We start from the raw sequence: 18,942 nt of genomic DNA, 5'->3' as shown, positions 1-18,942 counted from the left end.
TAAGGGTACTAGGTGAGGTCATCAAATGACGTCTTTATTGGGGAAGAAGAAGAATTAAACTGGTGTGACACTTTATGACAGATTGGTCTCTCTGGCTCCTTTCATGTGAACGCACACTGTGACTTGATATGAAATCTTCTTATATCAAAACATTAATAAAGGAAAAATGGAAAGCAAGCAATCCCCCATAACAGCAAGCCTTAATATCAGCTATTGTGGGTTTCTTAAAGCCTTGTTGCTTGGGGCTTGTGGATATAATCCTCATGCGCATGCGTCACAGAGGCATGCATCGGGATGGATGTGGAGGAAGAAATAAATAGAAACATCAATAGAAAAATCTCATATCCCGATATAAGGCATTTATCGTCCCGACAACGATATATAATAACAAAAATTTTACATTTTCTGTAAATTCTGTTAATCTCGGGCAACTTGACTTGTGTGGAGTATTTTCAGCTGGGCGTTGTGTACCTGGAGTCGAGTGTTACATAAGTTGAAACGGCCTCAATTTTCTTTGTGAGTATTTATTACACAGCGTGCTGCGGGGAAAAGCCTGTTCTAAGCTTTTTCTTTTTTTTTAGCGCCTGACAGCTCTTTTTAGCTTCTCATGCGTAAACACTCTGCATTCTATTTCACTTGATTCAGTTTATTTTGAAAAATCTCAACAGGCTCTTCAGCTTTATTGTGAAAGGTTTATGTGGAAAATAAACATGCGGACGGCGGAGCCACGCGGTGGTTTTACCATCGTTGTTGCTAACGACAATGCATAAAAACAATCACTTGTCCGTCTGTAGTGTGGCTATATTAAATATAAGAGAAAGAGAGAACTTCAGGAAATTATACAGCGACCATCAAAACGATGAAAAAATATTGCCGTAAACAGTTGATTTTGCGACACCACGAAACAAACGATAGCATAATATGAAACGATGGACGTTTTCACATCGTCATCCGATATATATTGTTATATCGAACAGCCCTAGTCACAGGTTGAAAAGTGGACCAAGAGGAGCCATTCACTAAACTCCAGAGACAGGTGTGCAGACTGACTTAGCAGAGGGAGCAGCAGAGAGACAGAGCGAGGCAGAAAAGTAGAAGAGAAACCTCAATGCCCAGACAGAAGAGAGAAAAAGAAGAACTAGGAAGAATGCATGCAGCCAGATGCACGCACTCGCAGAGACAGACATGAGCACAGCAGATGCACTGTTTGCTCAAGTTTATTATTAGATTACAAAAAGGTCTAGTGCTGCACTTCTGAGGGAAAAGCAAGCCTTCATTGATTTTACTCGCTTGTTGCCTCACCATGAGTGAGTGTGCGTTTGTAGGCACGGATGCAGGAATGTCAAGCACGCGCTGGAAAACAAGCAGGGGCCTCCTTTTCAGCCGGACCGGTAGCAAGTCTCGGCACAGGAGATGGTTACAGCACTGCTTGCGCTCATATCTAGTGGAATTTACTGTCTTTGTGTAATAAGAGTGTATGCTTTCTTCAAAAGCTTTCAGCTTATTTGGAAATTGGCTGTAAAGAGTCCCTGCACATAATTTTAGGCTGCACGCACAAAGGGCCCATTTAGCAAAACATGCAATTAGCAGGTTATTGTGGTGCTGTGTGTTTAAGAACAGGTTGTTTCTGTACAGTAAACTCAAGAGCTTCCCAGGACACTCAAGTGGGACAGAAAGGCTTTCTCACTATCCACCTCACTGTCCTTTCTAAGAACAATACACACATTCTGCTTCACGTGGGAGAAAACGCACGTCACTGAACTTTAATGAGCTGATTCAGCACAACCAAAATAACAGCGGTAAATTCATCAAACCTTTCAGCGAGCGACTGCAGTTTCAAAGTGCATTTAGGAGTCTCAAGCAACTGCACATAGCGGTATATTTCATTACACTGCTAAACCCTTGATGCACATTCCCAAACTTTGCTCTGTTGCGCAAGTCAGCAAACATACAATGCAGGAGGACGGGGCCAACGTGTGCACGTGCTTCCCTCTGTGTTTCATACACAGGAAGAAGGAAACAGCAATGAGCAGGCCATCGACATCCCAGCATATGCTCACACATTCACAACACCTGCTTTTAATGCTCTCCTCCATCTTTAATGGTGACCTTGTAGTGTCGCTATTCTGGATCACTCATCTCACCGTGGCAGCTGCTTAGAGGTTCACAGCTCACGTGCTACAACTAATCTCCTCATTAACCAAAAATATGACAATGTACCTGTCTAGGATGCCTTTGCCATCCCATAACCGGGTACGAGCAGCAATGTCAGGGTCCAGGGCCTCCAAGCCTTCCCCCCATCTATCTCTCCTCCTCCAGGCACCACTAGCAAGCAAAAAAGACCACAAAGCAGGCTGAAGGCAGGCAAACGCTGGCCTCAAAACAGCAGCTTACTTTCATTTTTAACCCCTCTGAGAATCCATCTGGATGCATACAAGCTTGTTATGTCACTGTGGCTACACAGCAGCCCTTCAATGAGATTTCTCTGAGAGGAGAAAAAAAATAAAAACAACAACGCAATACTAGAAGACAGCTTATTTAATGGGAGTGACTGATCCATCTTGTAATCTCAGGGAATTACCAGTTTCGTCACAGACACAGAGAGTGCAGCCTGTGAGGATTTACTTAACAGCCAAATGATGTTGGAATTATGAAAGAAAGGGAGGGTCCAGCAGTGTTTAGACACTGATTGTGTCAAATGGTATAAATCCTGGTGTGAGGGTGGGGGCTTCAAGGCCTTTCTACCTGTGAGTGCCTGCAGGGCAGCTGGCCGACTCCATGGCATAAAAACACAGACCCAAACACTTCCAGGGCCACCACATCTGCCCCTGTGTGACACATCCACTGAGAGAGAAAACAACCATCCGACCTCTCCAAAAATCCCACAGAGTGGCATTCATCTGCTCTTTAAGTCACTGTGCTTTGGAACAAAGAAAACTGCTTCCAGTCAAAAAAGAAGAAAAGCTGAGTAAAAAGCACTCCTGAGGAACCTGACTCAAAATAACTTTCTTTGTGGGGATACACACACTGTGTGGTCAGACAAACAGACAAAACAACAGATAAAAGCAGAGTAAGCGTAGAGAAAACCAAGATGTTTATGTGGAAAAAAGGGCTTTAAATCACATGTTTGCTAAATTCAAAAAAGAAAACACACAACAGATCCTACTGCGAGGTCCCCGAGAATTGAGGAAAAGAGGCTTATTTTGCCCGTCCAATAAGAGCGTAGTAGCTGTGCTGTCTAGACGAGAGAGGAGGGGGAGGGTTGGTTAATAAAAGGGAGTTCGTTTGGATGGGGCTGTGTGACCACCGGCCCAAGCAACCTCCAGTGGTGCAGAGGAGGCGTCAGTCTCCGCCAGAGCCGGCGAGATAAGCAAATTACATGAAGAGACACGGAGGCGTTAATCGCCACCCGCACATCAAATCAAATCAATTAAGAGGGGGCCAGCTGGCACTTGAATCCTCCCATCCAGTCTCCATTCATTCAGAGGCTGCTTCTGAGTCGATGTGCTCAGGAGAGGAAATGTGTTTGTGGATGGGTACCGTTTACTGCAGCTTTAGCCTCTTCTAATAACCTGATTTGTGGACAAGGTTTGTCCTCCTTGGGTGGCTTTAAGTTGTAAGTGGGTTAAAATTAGTCTTATTAGATGATACTGCCACTCCAGACAGCAAGTGTATTAGTGCCTGGCAGTCTGCATTTTCACTGCACTGGCATGCTGGGACACTGGACATGCTCGTTGCCATAGAGATACATCATGACATCATGGTTTTGCACCTTCAGTGAGGATCTGAGATGACTGTGACGTTTACTGCAGCTTCAACAGTGTTTGCTACCTCACGTTTAGACCAGCTTCAGCAGCTTAACAGAGAAGCTCCTGTATGTCAATGAGCTACTCAGCCTTCAGTGTTGATTCGCTATATGCTAATATATCGGCCACCGTTTTCCCCTTTCAGAACATGAAACAATCAGATTTCCCTAAAATTTGTTATGTTATGAGGAAGAGAGAGAGAGATGAGGAACATTGAAAGTGCTGCGAGGTTACGCAAATAAACGTTATCATCTTGTTAAAATGGAGTGTTCACAAGCTTGGATTCTAGTATTTATGTGGATGCTAATTTGAAATGCACCACCTACCTAATCTGTTCCAGATTAAGCACACTCTTCATGGCACTTGGCAGCTGACACCTCCCAGCAGGATACTATGCACTGCCACACCACAAAAACTTAAGGTTGTCACACCAGATCGCAATATGCAGAGCGGGGCTGATCCAGCACGTGATTCATGCTGGATCAGCTCCGCTCTGCAACCCAGTGGACACAAAAGCTCTAATGCCTACATGCCATGCTGCACACCACAGCACTGCCATATCTATGCCACAAAGGTCAGAGGTGTCATAGTGGTGCGATGGTGGCCCACCTTGGGTCAATCAGATAATTTTATGTATGTTTTAGCAAGTCTCAATCACAATACAGTGGAACCCTGACTTACGAATACCCCATTTAACGAAAAATTCAAGTTACGAAGGCACTTAACGGCAATATTTCTGCCCGTGTTACGTCAAAATGCCCGCTTAACAAAATCTGCTGGCTCTGATTGGCTGAGCCCAGAATGCCTACAATGCCCACAATTGGCTTTCGTACTTGCGCTTCGCTGTTCCACTTGAACGACGTATTGTTGTTGCAGTTAGCAATTAGCCTATAGCCTATCGTTCACTCAAAAGGCGCGATGGGTGCTTCGACTTACGAAAATTTTCGACTAACGAAAGACCCTCGGGAACGAATTAATTTCGTAAGTCGGGGTTTCACTGTATTAAGTAAACACAAAGGATACAATTAACTATTTTTTTCAAATCGCATAAAAGTGAGTTTTACCACTCTGGCACTAACAAGTGTCTAAAACCAACTTCTAAAATACAATATTGCCTCAGCAGGAACCTCCCTCTGCCTCTCTCTCTTCAGGGGGCAGTTTGCTTGTACCCGTGCAATGGCAGGAAGCAGTGGAAGGAGAGGAGCTGAAAGAATTGGGCTTTCTGCAGGGTCATTCACTTGCCTGGCAACAGGCCAAACAGGACAAGCTAACACAACACCACAAAGGTACAAAGAGAGAGGGAGTGGGTTCCACCTGCCCCGGCGACTACAGACACCGCAGAGCTTGACGGGGAGCTCTGGCTAAATCCTGTCTGCTGTCTGTTACTTATGCGCCCCGCCAGCTCTACTGCAGCCTGACAAAAACCACCCCAAAGAGCTGCCCATGCAAATGTAAATGCCTGAGAGTGAAATGTGTTTATTTTGGCCAAGCATATAATTAATTCCAAAAGTTTAGTGAAGACAGGCAGTAACACAGAAAGCAACCCTTTTCTTTCTTTCTTTTTTTTTTGTTGGGGGGGGGGGGTTATGTCAATAGCGACCCACTAACCCGTTAGCCGTCCAACAGTACATCTGTGTTGGTGTGCTGCCATTCTCACTTTCCTTCACATGGCGCATCACACATGACATTCGCACTCACATATGTTCTCGCTCACACAACGGTCCCCGCAGCGGGGCGATCGGGGGCTACAGACTGATCCACGGCAGATATGACCTAGTTTCTATTCAGGCCCGTCTCTTTGTTCACTCCACAGTGGAGGAGGCTGCTGCAGCCCGTGGAACAAAGAACACAAGCAGCACTTGGAACCTTGGAACCAGCTGACCCTGCCTGGATACGGCCGGCCCAAAAATGGCTGGAGAAGGCAGAGCCACATGGCCTCCCACTGTCTTCAAATCTCCTCCTTTTTCCTACTTTGATCTACCAGCGCTACAGACAAGGGAGGATAAGCCCCAGTTCCTGCAGTCTCCCACAGTCCCCCTGTCTGAGAGTGATGAGACAAATATCTTGTGGCCTGAGTTATCAGTCTGTGCAGGGCTCTAGACTAACTTTTTGCCATGGGCGTACCGGTACGCCTAACTTTAAAAAGTTAGGCGTACCGGCACAAAAGTTAGGCGCACACAAATTTTATAATAATTTATATAATATAATGTGTTTTTCTGGATACACTGTGCTTTTTCAGCATTCAAAGATTGATGACACCGTGTCAGAGCACTGGCTATGAATTTCAGAAGGATCAGGCCTTAACTTAACAGAAAAGTTAGCAATAGTTCTTTTCCTATTACAGCTGCATCCACTTCTGTCGTGCCTAGGCTGCTCACTAGGGCTGGGTATCATCACTGATTTCTATAATCCATTCGATTCCGGTTTTCAAAGTCCCGATTCGATTCAACTTAGCCTCAGACAGTCAGAAATATTATAATTCTGATCATTTATCAGTACTGACTTCATCAGAATTGTGAACATCACAGCAGATGCCTTTGTGTGAAAGTAACTGAGAATAAAACACAGAAAAACATGAAGGAGATTTTCCTGGTCTGGCTTTTTATAGCAGATAACCTTAAAAATATTCTACAATGTTCTGCATATAAAGTTTAAATTTCTTCAGTATTGAATAACAGAAAAAATAGGCTTTCTTGTCCGAGGTCATTTAAGTGAAAAAAAGAAAAAAAAGAAAAAGACAGCAGCCGACAGCGCTGTAAACAACGGTAGACTGGTGGGTAATAAGCGAATGAATAATACAGAAAACAGAGATTGGAGACGGGAAACTGTTCTTGAAGTACAGAGAGAGATAGAGAGAGAGCTAGCTGTGCATGAAGTGTGATTTTAATAGTCGTGGAAGCAAAACAGCAAAATTCATGATGACATTGATCAAATGTGAAGCGCAGTTTGCTGCTTCTTTTGCTGCTGGCTCGGTGAATTTTGGTTGGAGAGAGACAAAACCTGCAGCTCAGAATCAGCGCAAAAAGACGTAATCACAGCGCGGACCGGACGCATCAGAATCGCTGAGCTCCGACAGCGTGTCCGTCTACGGGCCGTCGGGTGAGAAAGCCGAGAAAGACAAAGTTGATTCTGATGCGTCGGTCCGTTCTGTGTTTACGTCTTTGTGTGGAATCCGTGTACCTGCTCTCATCTGCTGTTTGGTTGTTGTTGAAATGGTTTTGTGAGCTTTGATCTGAGAATCTGGCGTTTCTGGCAAAACACAGTTATATTTAAAAGTCGATTCAGGATTTAATGAATTGATATCGCTTTATTCAAGCTACTCACCTCCCACTTCCACCTGCGCTTTCAACTGGACCACGGCCAATCAGAGCGGTCCCGCCCCTTACTATCTCTGATTGGTTTAGTCCACGATAGGGGCAAAATGTGTGTCTGTTGTTGACCACAGGGAAGGTTGCAGATTTTTTTTTTTTTTTTTTTGCTACCCGAACAGTTGGTCGCACAGGTGCAACCAAATATTTTTTTTTTAGTCGCACCTCTGAAAAATTTGGTCGCATTTGCGACCAAATTGGTCGCACTCTAGAGCCCTGCTGTGGGACTGGAAAGACAGGGGGAGGGATGAAATAAATTTTATGATTTCAAAGTGTGTGTGTGTGTGTGTGTGTGTGTGTGTGTGTGTTGGGAAGGGGGGGGGGGGGGGGGTCAGGAAGTCTGGATCTCTGCAGATACCAAAACCTTTGCAGAGATAATCTGTCTCAAAGCATTAGCCTAGCTATAATGATACCTTTACACACCTTCCTGTGGTACAGCAACATAAAAGTGTTTGAAAAGGTAAAGTGACAACAAACCTGCACACCCTTATATTCAATCTACCTGAAGACTCTCAGTTATAGAAGCCTGCATTTAACAAGCAAAACCATGAACATGCCATTTAGTCGTTAATGGCCCAACTACAACACAACCCCCTCACCCCACTCCGTCTGTACAAACCAGACAAATTCTGCTTCAAGGGCAAGAGCAGATTTTAATAAGCACGTGCAACTGTTGATGCTTTTACTCAGAACTGGCAAATGATCCACAGCTGATGAACGATTGCAGCTAAGCAAGATGATGAATGAAGAAGCTGGAACTTCTCTCTACGCAATGACAGAATGTGACTGGGACGAGGGCAGCTATTTGCAGATGGCCCAGAGGAAATGTGAGCAGAGAGTGTGAAATAAACCAGGGAGGAAGACGTGAACAGAAAAGGAAAAAAACCATAGCTGAGAGAACAAAGAAACAGAAAATGAATGGCGATCATAAGAGTGAGTCACTTTTGCTGGGAGAGGAGCAGTTACAGAACCAAAGGTGTCACCCTGTGTGGTATTTGGTGCACCTGCAAAGCAATGCGCAAATGCGCAAAGCAAGGCTTACTAATAGAAATTAAGCAGCAGCTTACCTGCATGTGTTCTGTTGAGCTGCTGCTCAGCTCGTCTCCAGACTCCGAGTCGTTGCGGAGCTTGTTTAGCCCCTCTCCAGGCAACTCGCTCAGAGGGGACGTCTTGCTGCCATCCGGGCTTTTGTGGTTGTTCCCCGATTTTGGCGTTGGTGAATCAGCCCGCGTCCGTGGCAATGTGGAATTGTTGGGGTGGTGGTGGTTGTTGTTATTGTGGAGAAGTACCAACTCAGCCACCAGCTTGCAGTGGTGGGGACTCCCCACGTTCTGGTTAGCATCCTTGGGCAGTGCAGGCGGAGTGACGCGATCAGAGGATGGAGAGGGGGTGGAAGAAGGCGACGGGCGTCCGAAGCTGGACATTTCTGGCTGAGGTCTGTTGAGGTTCTCATTGGAGGCCCGGCAGATGTCCAAAACGGCGGGCTTGGCCCTCAAGGCGGGTTTCTGGGGGGGCATGAGCGCCCTGCGCACCTCCCTGACGTACTGTGCTGGCACATAAAATGCCTTTGCGCCCTCGTCCTTTCTCACCTGCCACCAGTCCTCGTTGGTCTTCTTCACCAGCATATAGCACTCTCCCTGCCGGATAGCCACCATCTTGTCTTTGGCCTTGTACTCGTAGTCATATTCCACCTCAATGTAGACCTGTCCCGGAGCGATGGGCAGCCCCTCTCTGTCAGCCATGTCTGTGGGAACAAGTGCTTGTATTCTGACCTCAGCTGATCAGCAATCTGGGCCTGCAGGGTTCCTCATATCTCACTGAAGAAGATGAGACAGAGGAGAACCATAAGTTGTTAATTTTTATTTTTTTTAAAGACTACAAAACTTTGAGCAAAGTTGAACACACACATCCAGTAAACAACACAAACCCTCTGCTATTTTTATGGCATGGGTATCCACACCCCACTTTATTACTCACCTTATAACCACAACCACAAAGCGCTACTGCTGAAACACGCTCACATTATGACACAATGTTCCCCCAGTCAGATGTGCTCGGATGGTGAGTCAACCACAAGCAGGCAGTCAACACTGACTGGCCCTGATAACGGATACGACCACTAAGGATATCCAGCCTGGTAATCCGATCGTCCTCTGCTGAGCTAAAGGTGATGGCAACATGACCCCACACACTAATCTTAATGACTATAACGACACTGTGGAGGCCACGTTCCTTCAGTGGCTGCACTTAAAAATAAAGTTGGCATCATTTTATTAGCTTCTTGTCATGCACTGTATAAAACCACTACCAGCCCGTGGTAGCCTTTGTGTAGCTCTCAGGCACACAAGCAAGGCTGCACTTCAGTAAATGTGCTTCACTCATTTCATGTTATACTGTAATAGCAGCAGATGGGTTTTTTTTATTTTATTATTTCAACTCTTTTGTTTTTAATCATCATTATAGATGAAGCCAGTGTCGTCAACTAGCATTCCCTGGAATAAAGGATGGATGTAGCTCCCACGTTTAAAAAGTAAAGCCCAAGTGCAAATGTCTTCAACATGGAGTGTTTTTAATGGCCATTAACATGCAGTTTCTCAGGGTGTAAAGAGAAGTCCAACTGGGAGGAAGTCTATGGGAAAATCCACTTCCTTCTTCCTTGATTATGGCCTCAATAAAACCTTTCCTCACGAGTTCAGAGTTTCAGTCGATAATGTGAAATATTACGAAATAGATTGTTATGTTTACTGTGTAAATTTTGGTCCCAATTAGTCTCCAGAAAGACAACAAATAATGTCTAAAATAATTTTAGCTCAATTTCACATGTAAAGAGCCATTCGTTTAGAAAACAGAAGCTATACAGCTTGAGATGTGCAATTTCAACATCCCTAAGTTCTTCCAAACTCATCGAGAGTGTCATTACATGGATATTACAATTTACAGATCACACTGGATCTAGAAAGTCATAAAACCTTCATTTAGAGATTTGTAAGGAAATAACAGTTTTCTGTTTTTCATGATCCAAACCACTGTTTAGATTTTAAAAAATAATAATTTAAATTGACATGCATTTTTAATCCGATGTGTTGTAATGCTGGCATCATCGCACCAGGAATATCTCAGTATTTTATTTAAAAACTGTATCCTCTTGCAGGCTGGTTCTGGACCACATGACTGGGATCCCTGATATAAAGCCTATGAGTCCTGCTCTGCAGCTTTGGCATCATTACTCATTAATGCAGCTACAAGACACTGTGTGAAACCTCTTAAAAGCTTGAGGCGATCTCTTTGCTATATCATGTACACTCAGTGTGTGAGTCAGAAGACAGCTGGGCCCCACGCCATTCCTGTGCAGTTTGTTTTGGGACGAGACCTGTCATTGATCCATCGGATAGTATCCTTTCGTCAGTTAACCTAATATCTCCTCATATTGAATTCTTCTTCTTCTGCCCCTGAACTACCAGCCGCCACGGACTGAAGTCTAGGCGGCAAAAGCAGCTGCTTTTAGTGAGGCGTGAGAACATGCCGCCAAATCTACAAAGGGCCCCATCCTTACGTAAAGAAATAGACAGCTACACCCAGAATAGATTTACAGTGGTAAGAGCCGTCTGGGCCAGAGTGGGAACCCATGAAAGATGTCCATAATGAGCTTTAATAGTGTCTGTTTCATCTGTTTCAACACTATGAAGTGTTACAGTTGCATCAAGCCACAGCTTTCTGAGTGTGTGTCTCTGAAAGCAGCCCGGTCCAGGCTTGTCCCAGCACAACCTCCAACTGTAACGTCAAATTACACATGCATCAGCCTTTATGAATGACCGTCTCTTCAGGAACATGCGAGGGCAAGAATGCACCACTCAGACACAATCTACAGTTGACACCATGAGCAAAGCTGCCAAAGATGTAGTCACGTGCCTGTTAGGGCTTCCACGTGATAACACCATTATCACCATAGTTTGCATGGCAGTCACTGTCCTGACTTCATCACAGGAAGCTAACACAGAGAGCAGTGAGTTTAAGCTCTTCGGTCCCTGATCGCGTACATAGCAGGGCTCGCAAAATCGCTAGCCCGACGTCCCGGGGCTAGCGATTTTTCCAGTCGGGCTACCAAAATCTGTCTCTGCCCTGCCCGTCGGGCTATCATAGGAAAATATATTTCAATGCTTTTGCATTCTTTCGGAAATGTAGCTGGGTAATTATGTCATTGGCATCGGTGAGCCACTGTCAATATGTGACATATTGAAATCGTGTTTGAATTTGCGCTTGTTTTTTGCTTTCACTTTGCAATCGCGCGAACTGTGTATAGAGAGCGACAGTACTGATTGGTGGGTGATGATAATTTGCGCACCAATTCCTCTGACATCGTCTTATCAATCGTTAGCTTACTACGCAAACATGACAAGTGAAATCTCCCGCAGCAAGCTTAAACATGTGAGAGGTTGATCGCGCAGAGAATCGCTGAGCGTTATGTGAGTGCGTGTGTAAAAGCAGCAGGATATATATTTTAGTTCTGCTGAGCCAAATAAGACAGGTCAGGGTGAAGAAGTGACCACAAAACGGAAAAGTTATGACAAATCAGACTATAAGGCAAAAAGAAAGCGCAGCTTTATGGTTTCATGGACAAAAGAATTTCTGTGGCTGCGATATGACGAGCTATATAACCAGGGCTGCACATAAGTGGTCCGCAGGTGCGCATTCGCTGTCAAAATAAAAAACGCGCACAAGATAAGAAGTTGCAACGCGTGTTTGCGTACATAAGATTTTCTGGAGGAGGACAGACATTTGTTTAGAACTCTTAAAGATGTCGAAGAAGCTCCTTTAAGCAATTACTTTGGTTTTCCTCCACATCCAAAGAAATGTCAGAAGGAGTCCGAACCACAAAAGAAGCACGTATTCTCGGAAAAGTGTTTGCAGGAGGTGAGCTGGCTTCAAACAAATGATGAACGCACAGAGATGTGGTGCAGAATGTGCCGTGAAAATCCCACTCTAGCGGACAAAAACAGTGCCTTTTATATGGACGCAAACGCGCGTTGCAACTTCTTATCTGGTGCGCGTCTTTTATTTTGACAGCGAATGCGCACATGCGGACCACTTATGTGCACCCGTGTAAATAACATAATGTTCTGCCGGGTGTGTTGTTGCTTTTCCCTCGATTTCTGGGTCGACAAGCGGCTTTGTTACTGGGACCAGTCATTTTAAGAAAGGCCCCCATTAGAACCCATGAGAAATGCAAGAAATGCATTATTGCTCAGTCTGCAATATCTTTCCCAGAACAAACACCAATTGCAAATAACATACTAAAAATAAACCTGAAAAGCTGTTTAGAACAGCTGCTATGTTGCAAAGAGTGAACTACCACTGGCACAATTTAGCAGTCTTTGCAAACTTCAAAAAGCAAATGGCCTCGATCTTGGTTCCACTTGCCTCTTTCCCGTGACTTCAGTGGAAATTTCAAATTCAGGATCTGACACAGGCTGATTCATGTCCTACACAGTTCTTACAAGTTCATAGAAATTTCTGTTCAATTAGAACCAAGTATTTGAGTTGATGATTGTAATTTTTATACAATGTTGTAATTTGTGTTTAAACAATTTTTTGATTAATGTTTTGTTTCCATTACAATATTATACTTTAATGTATAATATTGTAACGGAAACAAAACATCAATCAAAAAATTGCTCTCTTTTTTATTCGGGCTACTTAAATTTATTTTGGGCTACCAAAAACTGAAGAGTCCCTGCCCGAAGGGCTACCAGGGATTTTGAAATTTTGCGAGCCCTGCATAGTAGTATGCAAGGTTGTAACAGATAACTACTAGCATCTGAAGCTGAGGCACCTATCTGAAAGGCTCCCAAATATACCCAAGGAAAACCATTTCCCACACTGACCACAAATGACCACAAAACCAAATGATTAAATCTGCTCTAATGGGAGCATAAACCGAGAGAAACTGGCTGGAGATCAAGCATGACATCACTAGCCTCGGAAGGGGCCCCCAGCTCCACTAGTCACTACTGTTAATAATTAAAAGCAACTTCTCAGCAAGAATGCAGCTGAAATATGGAGCTCCTTGTCTCTCCTTTCAACTGCTGTGGTTCTGGCAGAGGACTCGAGAGTAAATCTTGTTGGAAATAAATCCCCAGCACTGCACAGCAGGGTGTCACAGCACTGTGCAGCTTTACAGGAGCGCACTGGCCAACTTGTTGCTCAGCAGACTCTTATAAAAAAAAAAAAAAGGGATGTTGTGCAAATACTGCCTGTCCCTGTCGATATGGACCTTGATAACCATAAACTTGCTGTGTTTCTTTTGTGGAGTTTTAAAAGAGGAGCCAGGTGGTTCGAAATCCTCAACCAGTGACAACAATCCGGTGACAGAAATAGGTCTCTGGAAAAACATTTTTAAAGATTCTTAACGAACATGTTTATGACTTGCACTGCTGCACACCGTTAACATGTTAAATCAGTGTCTCTCAGCTGGGTGGGTGCAGATGGAAGAATATCAAGCTAGGCATCAGCAAGGAGATCACGACCAGAGCGTTTACCTGCATACATCTGCAGACAAGCCACTGTAGCAGCGGAAACACCCTGAGACCTGCACTGCCTTTGTCCCTATGCTTCACCCAAAGCAGATGTGTGGATGAGCAGCATCCACTCCAACATGTGCTCCTGCTGCTGCTGCATTGCAATCCCATCTATGCGGGTTATTTGCTGCATATGTGGATGAGCATCAATGGGAAATAAACGCTGCTTCTCCCTGACACAGCACTGGAAAAGCCCCCTCTAAAGGCAAGCAGTCTATAAATTGTAGGGGGGGGGGGGACTCAGAGCATGCCTGAGGGGGCAGGCGATGGTGAGGGGCGGTATAGGTGGGGGGTAGGGTCCCTTCCACACACACACACACACACACACACACACACACACACTGCAGTAACGCAACACAAAGGAGTTTAATCCATGTGAATTCATGACAAAGGGTCTCCGAATCGACATCACCAAGGATTCCCAGGAGCGAGGGGAGAGGAGGGCATGCCTGCCAAAGAAAGCCCCCTCCTCCTCTTTATGTCGCTCCCGGACCGGGACAAATAACCAAAAACACCGAGAGGAAATTAGCCCATCAACACGGAGTGATGCTATCACGTGGAACCTTTAATTACCCTCTCAGTAGAATATCAACAACGTTTCTTTAGTTTATTTTCCCACTAGCAGACATTTTCGGGGTATTTTCGAGAAGCTTCATGCGTGGACAAAAGCACTGCAGGTTCACTCGAGTACGAACCACCGCGCGCTCTGCAACAGCGTGCCATAGCAACAAAGTAATTCCGACAGAAGCCAATAGCCTCGCGCTGACCATCGCGCCCCGCCAGGATAAAATCACTCACCTCGAGAAAAAAGAAACTCCCGCTTCGTCTCTCCGTGCTTCGTGCCGACCGCAGACGTACTCCGAGGGAACTTTTTTCTAACCTATTTCAGTCCCGCCTGCTCCGACTGAGTCCGCAGAAGACGACCTCAAGTCCTTCAGCCAGCTTGTTCGCAATCCGCCGCCTCTCCACAGGCTGTCAAGTTCCGAGCGGAAACAGCGCATATCCGGTCATAATTGCCAAAATAAATCTGCCTCCGTCAAATTCTCGCTATTGGAGACAATCACGATAACGCTATCACCATAAGAGCCATATTTATATAATCATAATAAAAATAATAATATTATTAGTAACAGACAACTTTGCCTTGCACTTTTCTATTTCTTGGAAAATGAATTACGCTGAATTGATGCAGTCACACAGCTGTGGGGCACTGACAGACTCTGTATCCACAAATGTACAAAACAATGGAAAAGAGTTTTATTTAAAAAATATCAAATGTGCATTATTTACACATTTTTGGACGTTATTTAAAAAAAAACCCCAAAAAAACACGGTTATCAAATCAGCAACAGATAATTATATTTCTTGGTTAGTTTATTGTTTTATTCGTCTTATGCTACGGGAACTTTACAGGGAACTTTTGTTTTGAAGTTAATTTGCATCGTAAAGAACACATTTTATTATATCGAATATATATTTGTGCTCACTAAAATTTATATCACGATACTCCGCAATACTAATTTGTCCAAGCATAACAATCTCCTCGCTGAACGGAGTTGTACTTGTCCTTGGACTGTGCTACTATATTATCATATTATACACATTTCATCTCAGAGGAAATCCTCACACATAAACACACATTTGTTTTGTTTTTTTAGGAAGCAAATTTTACTGTGTAAAAAAAAAATCCCTGAAGGCTTGGAGAGTTAATTGAATTGCGTTTATAATCCTACAAGATGTGATAAAGTAATCAGCAAAATTTTCAGTTGAATAGTTTTTAGATTTTTGATGGACTTTTAGTTTCATGAACAAACAAACTTGTTTCCGGTTTGAGTTCGCGTACTTTATTGCAGCCTGTAGCAGTTGGGGCATTTAACACAGCAGTCGTCTGTCACTCCCACTCCGCCCGTCTGTCAACGCTGATAGACGGATTTCAGAGCCTCGAGGTCTCCCTGGCCTCTCCCGGCCGAACACCCTGGGGGTCTTTGACTTTGGTCTGGTAAACTTGGAATAGTTGTAAATTTCCTTAAGGTAAAGGTCATGACAGTAAGATGAAATTATTTCCCTTCAGAACCAGGCTTTTAATTTTCACAGTCTTTAAATCGTGTAACATCACCAAACATACACACTGAGCTGAAATTTCTTTTGGTGATCAAAGAAGAGTGTTTTACCATCCAAGCAGGAACATGAATGATTTAGTGCCAGGAAGCAGGGAGGCTTCAGTGGAGTCACTCACCCAGACTTAGCCTCTGGCAAAAACACTACAACCATAGTATCTTAGAAAAATGTATGAATGTGTGCATAAACAACTCTGTGTTAAAACACAACGTGTTGTTGTAAAGAGGAAATGACATTCCCGAGCACTGATTTCAGTACACATCAGTCTTGTTTAGAGAGGTTTTTTGGCTGTTTTGCTCTTTTTTTAACGTTTTGCTAGTGTGCTAGCAACTTGCTAACTTGCTTTCAGTTTTTTCAGAAAATGTTAATTCAGACTTTTATCACTGAGGGCAACATTGCACTTTTTCCATGCGTATTGCTGTTCCTTTCGCTTTTGCTGTTTCTTAGAAGCCCTATCCTCCTTTTTTCCCAAGAGGTTTTTCCCTTTTTCCATGCTTCCACTGTAAATAATGGTGTGATCCAGATTAAGTCGGAATTTAAATTTTGGAATGCCAACTCAACTTGGATTTCCTACTCAGAGAGTCAGAGCAGCCCCACCAACCACAAGTTAGCAATCCAAGATGGCGGCCTTCAATATAAACAGTAGAAAACGAATCCCGTTTTTTCTCACTTTCCTGACTTTAAAGCTGGAACAGGCTAACTCGGGAGTGTCTGGAAAACAGCATAGGAATGCTTTCAGTGACTTGCCTTGGTTGAGTCAGGACACCATCCTGTGGTACAAGTTGGTATGACGCAAAAGAACAGCTAGGACCTTTTTCAGCTCCCGTTGATGTTGTTACCGCTCAGTGCAAGATTGATTCTGTTGAGTTTTACTTACGCTTATATTATTTGTAAACAGAAATTATTCTTAAATATAAGAATATAAGAATAGATAATAAAAATAAGATAATGCTATAATAATTGTTGTTTTCAGCCTCAGTAACAACATACATAATCGTGTGTATATGATTTTTAAAAGTCATCCCACAACAGAATCTTATCTTGTCAAAGTTTAGATCTCACTCAGATGTTAAACTGTTCAATGGTGCCTGAGTTGTGTCTCCCGCGCTAAACTGAAAGTAAAAAAAAAACTTCCCAAAATACAGGAAACCAAGTTCTGATGCTCAGAATTTTCTGAGGCAGGATTTCCCACCTAATGTGTTAGGTAGGGAATTTGTTTTTCTTGTATTTATTTTCCTACTCGTCTTCTGGCTGCTCTTTTTAAGGATTGCCACAGTGGATCATTTGCCTTCATGTCACCCTATCCCGAGCATGCTTCTCTGTCAAACCTCTGTTTGGCCCATGACATCCATGAATCTTTTCTGTGGTCTTCTTTTCCTCCTGTTTGGTTGTTTATTTTCATACCCTCTCATATTTTCTACATTAATCAGCTCATCAAAGTCCTCCTTTCACCTTTTCAACACTCGTCATATGTTAGCACATTTCCATCTCTATTCTTAGTCACGCTGCACATACTCAATCTCTGTCTGCAGCCAATCACCACAAGTCCCTTTCTCCTTCCTCAGCGTCCAGTCTCACATGCAACTCAGTATAAGCTTTTTCCTTTGCTACCCCTCACTTTAATAGATGCCCCCCCCCCCCCCATATACTCCTGTGTAGTTTCTTCATCTCCTCAACTAACCCCCCCTCCATTGAGTTATCCCAATGGTACAGGAAATAAAGTCACCAAGCAAGCTTTCAAATTAAAGTTTATTAATAATTATTAATATATACATTTGAAAACTGCAGTGGAAGCTGAACCCAGCACTGTAGTAACAGATTCATTTAATAAAATGTTAAATGTTTAAGGGACAAAAAACTGCTGCTTCAGCCCTGTCGTTATTAGCTTATTAAGCTATCACACCAAAATATGACAGCGGTTCCAGATTGATTTTATTGAGGTATCTATACAATAATAACAATTACACATAGGCAGATCATTCTCTGTTCTATAATGCTAGACACGGTCATGCTTTATGCTTATGCCATTTCTGCCCTCTGCTGTCTCCAGCAAAAGGTGCTGCAATGCAGCAGTGCAACTTCAGTGACATAAACTAAGACACAGTCGTGAAAAAGAAAGTTTTCACAGTAGTCTGTGCAGTCCAGTGAAAAACTCAGTACACCCCACAATTCAGTAGCTCGTATAAAGTCCTTTAGCAGCATTAACTTGCAGTAATTGTTTTCTGTATAACTTTACATCATGTGAGAATTTTGGCCAACACAACTTTACATTGCTTCAGTTTGTTGAGTTTTGAACTGAATTTATGCATAAGGACATTTCAATCAGGTTGAGGTCTGGACTGTCACTGAGCCAAAACAACACCTTTTCTTTTTTTCAGCCACCCTGTTGGAAATTTGCTGCTGTGCTTGGGATCATTGTCCTGTTGCATGACCCAATTTCAGCCAAGCTTAAGCTGTTGGACAGATGGTCTCACACTTGGCCTCATCTACCCAGAGAAGTCATGCAGTTCCTTCAGATACAACTTTGCAAACCTAAATCATGCCGCCATCTTCTTTTCCAAAAGATGAGACTTTCTCCTGGCAACCTTTCCAAACAAGTCATACTTGTGCAGTCATTTCCTAATCATCCTGTCATGAACGTTAGCATTTAGCATGCTAAGAGACGTAGCTCTTGGCGGTTTTTTTTGTTTTTCAGATTTTCCAAAAACTCCACAATCTGACCTTGGGGTGAATTTCCAGTGATTTTCCCCTGGGAAAACTGTGGAACATTATTAAAACACATCCGAATGTTCCAGACTAGCAAACTGGCAAAACATCTGTTTCATAGAGGCGCTCACACTCGCTGATGATCTGTTAATCAAGTGCATTTGATTAGCAGCACCTGGCTACTATGTGCCCTCGTAAATCCTATGGGAACAGTAAGAGTGGACTGCACAGAGTCCTGTCAAAACTTCCTTTTTCCCATGAGTACAACTAAAGTGTTTTGGGTTTTTTTGCCTTCAAAAGCTTTTGTGACATCTGTGAACTGCGCATGTCACATTTTAACCAATCAATAAGTCAACAAACAGACGAAAG

The 18,942-nt window shown here is 43.5% G+C and overlaps 1 protein-coding gene across 5 annotated transcripts in view; it reads right to left on the bottom strand.

The window, feature by feature from the left end:
- arhgap12b (Rho GTPase activating protein 12b) overlaps positions 1–14,736 on the bottom strand; it is a 71,756-nt gene extending 57,020 nt beyond the window's left edge. For 4 of the 5 annotated variants that reach the window (XM_084938786.1, XM_084938789.1, XM_084938787.1 and 1 more), the window contains exons 1-2: positions 14,548–14,736; positions 8,242–8,991 (exon numbers count right to left, since the gene is read on the bottom strand). In XM_084938786.1, coding sequence (XP_084794912.1) covers positions 8,242–8,916 — 675 coding nt within the window. In that variant the 5' untranslated portion in view covers positions 8,917–8,991; positions 14,548–14,736. The remainder of the gene's footprint in view (positions 1–8,241; positions 8,992–14,547) is intronic. The other variant, XM_084938788.1, reaches the window with a different exon arrangement.
- Between the last annotated feature and the right edge of the window lie 4,206 nt (positions 14,737–18,942).

This window comes from Perissodus microlepis, chromosome 9 (genome assembly GCF_051167445.1).
Source record: "Perissodus microlepis isolate ML-2025 ecotype Zambia chromosome 9, ASM5116744v1, whole genome shotgun sequence".
NCBI lineage: Eukaryota > Metazoa > Chordata > Actinopteri > Cichliformes > Cichlidae > Perissodus > Perissodus microlepis.
The sequence above is the reverse complement of the archived record's forward strand: the minus strand, read 5'-3'. Positions and strand labels throughout refer to the sequence as shown.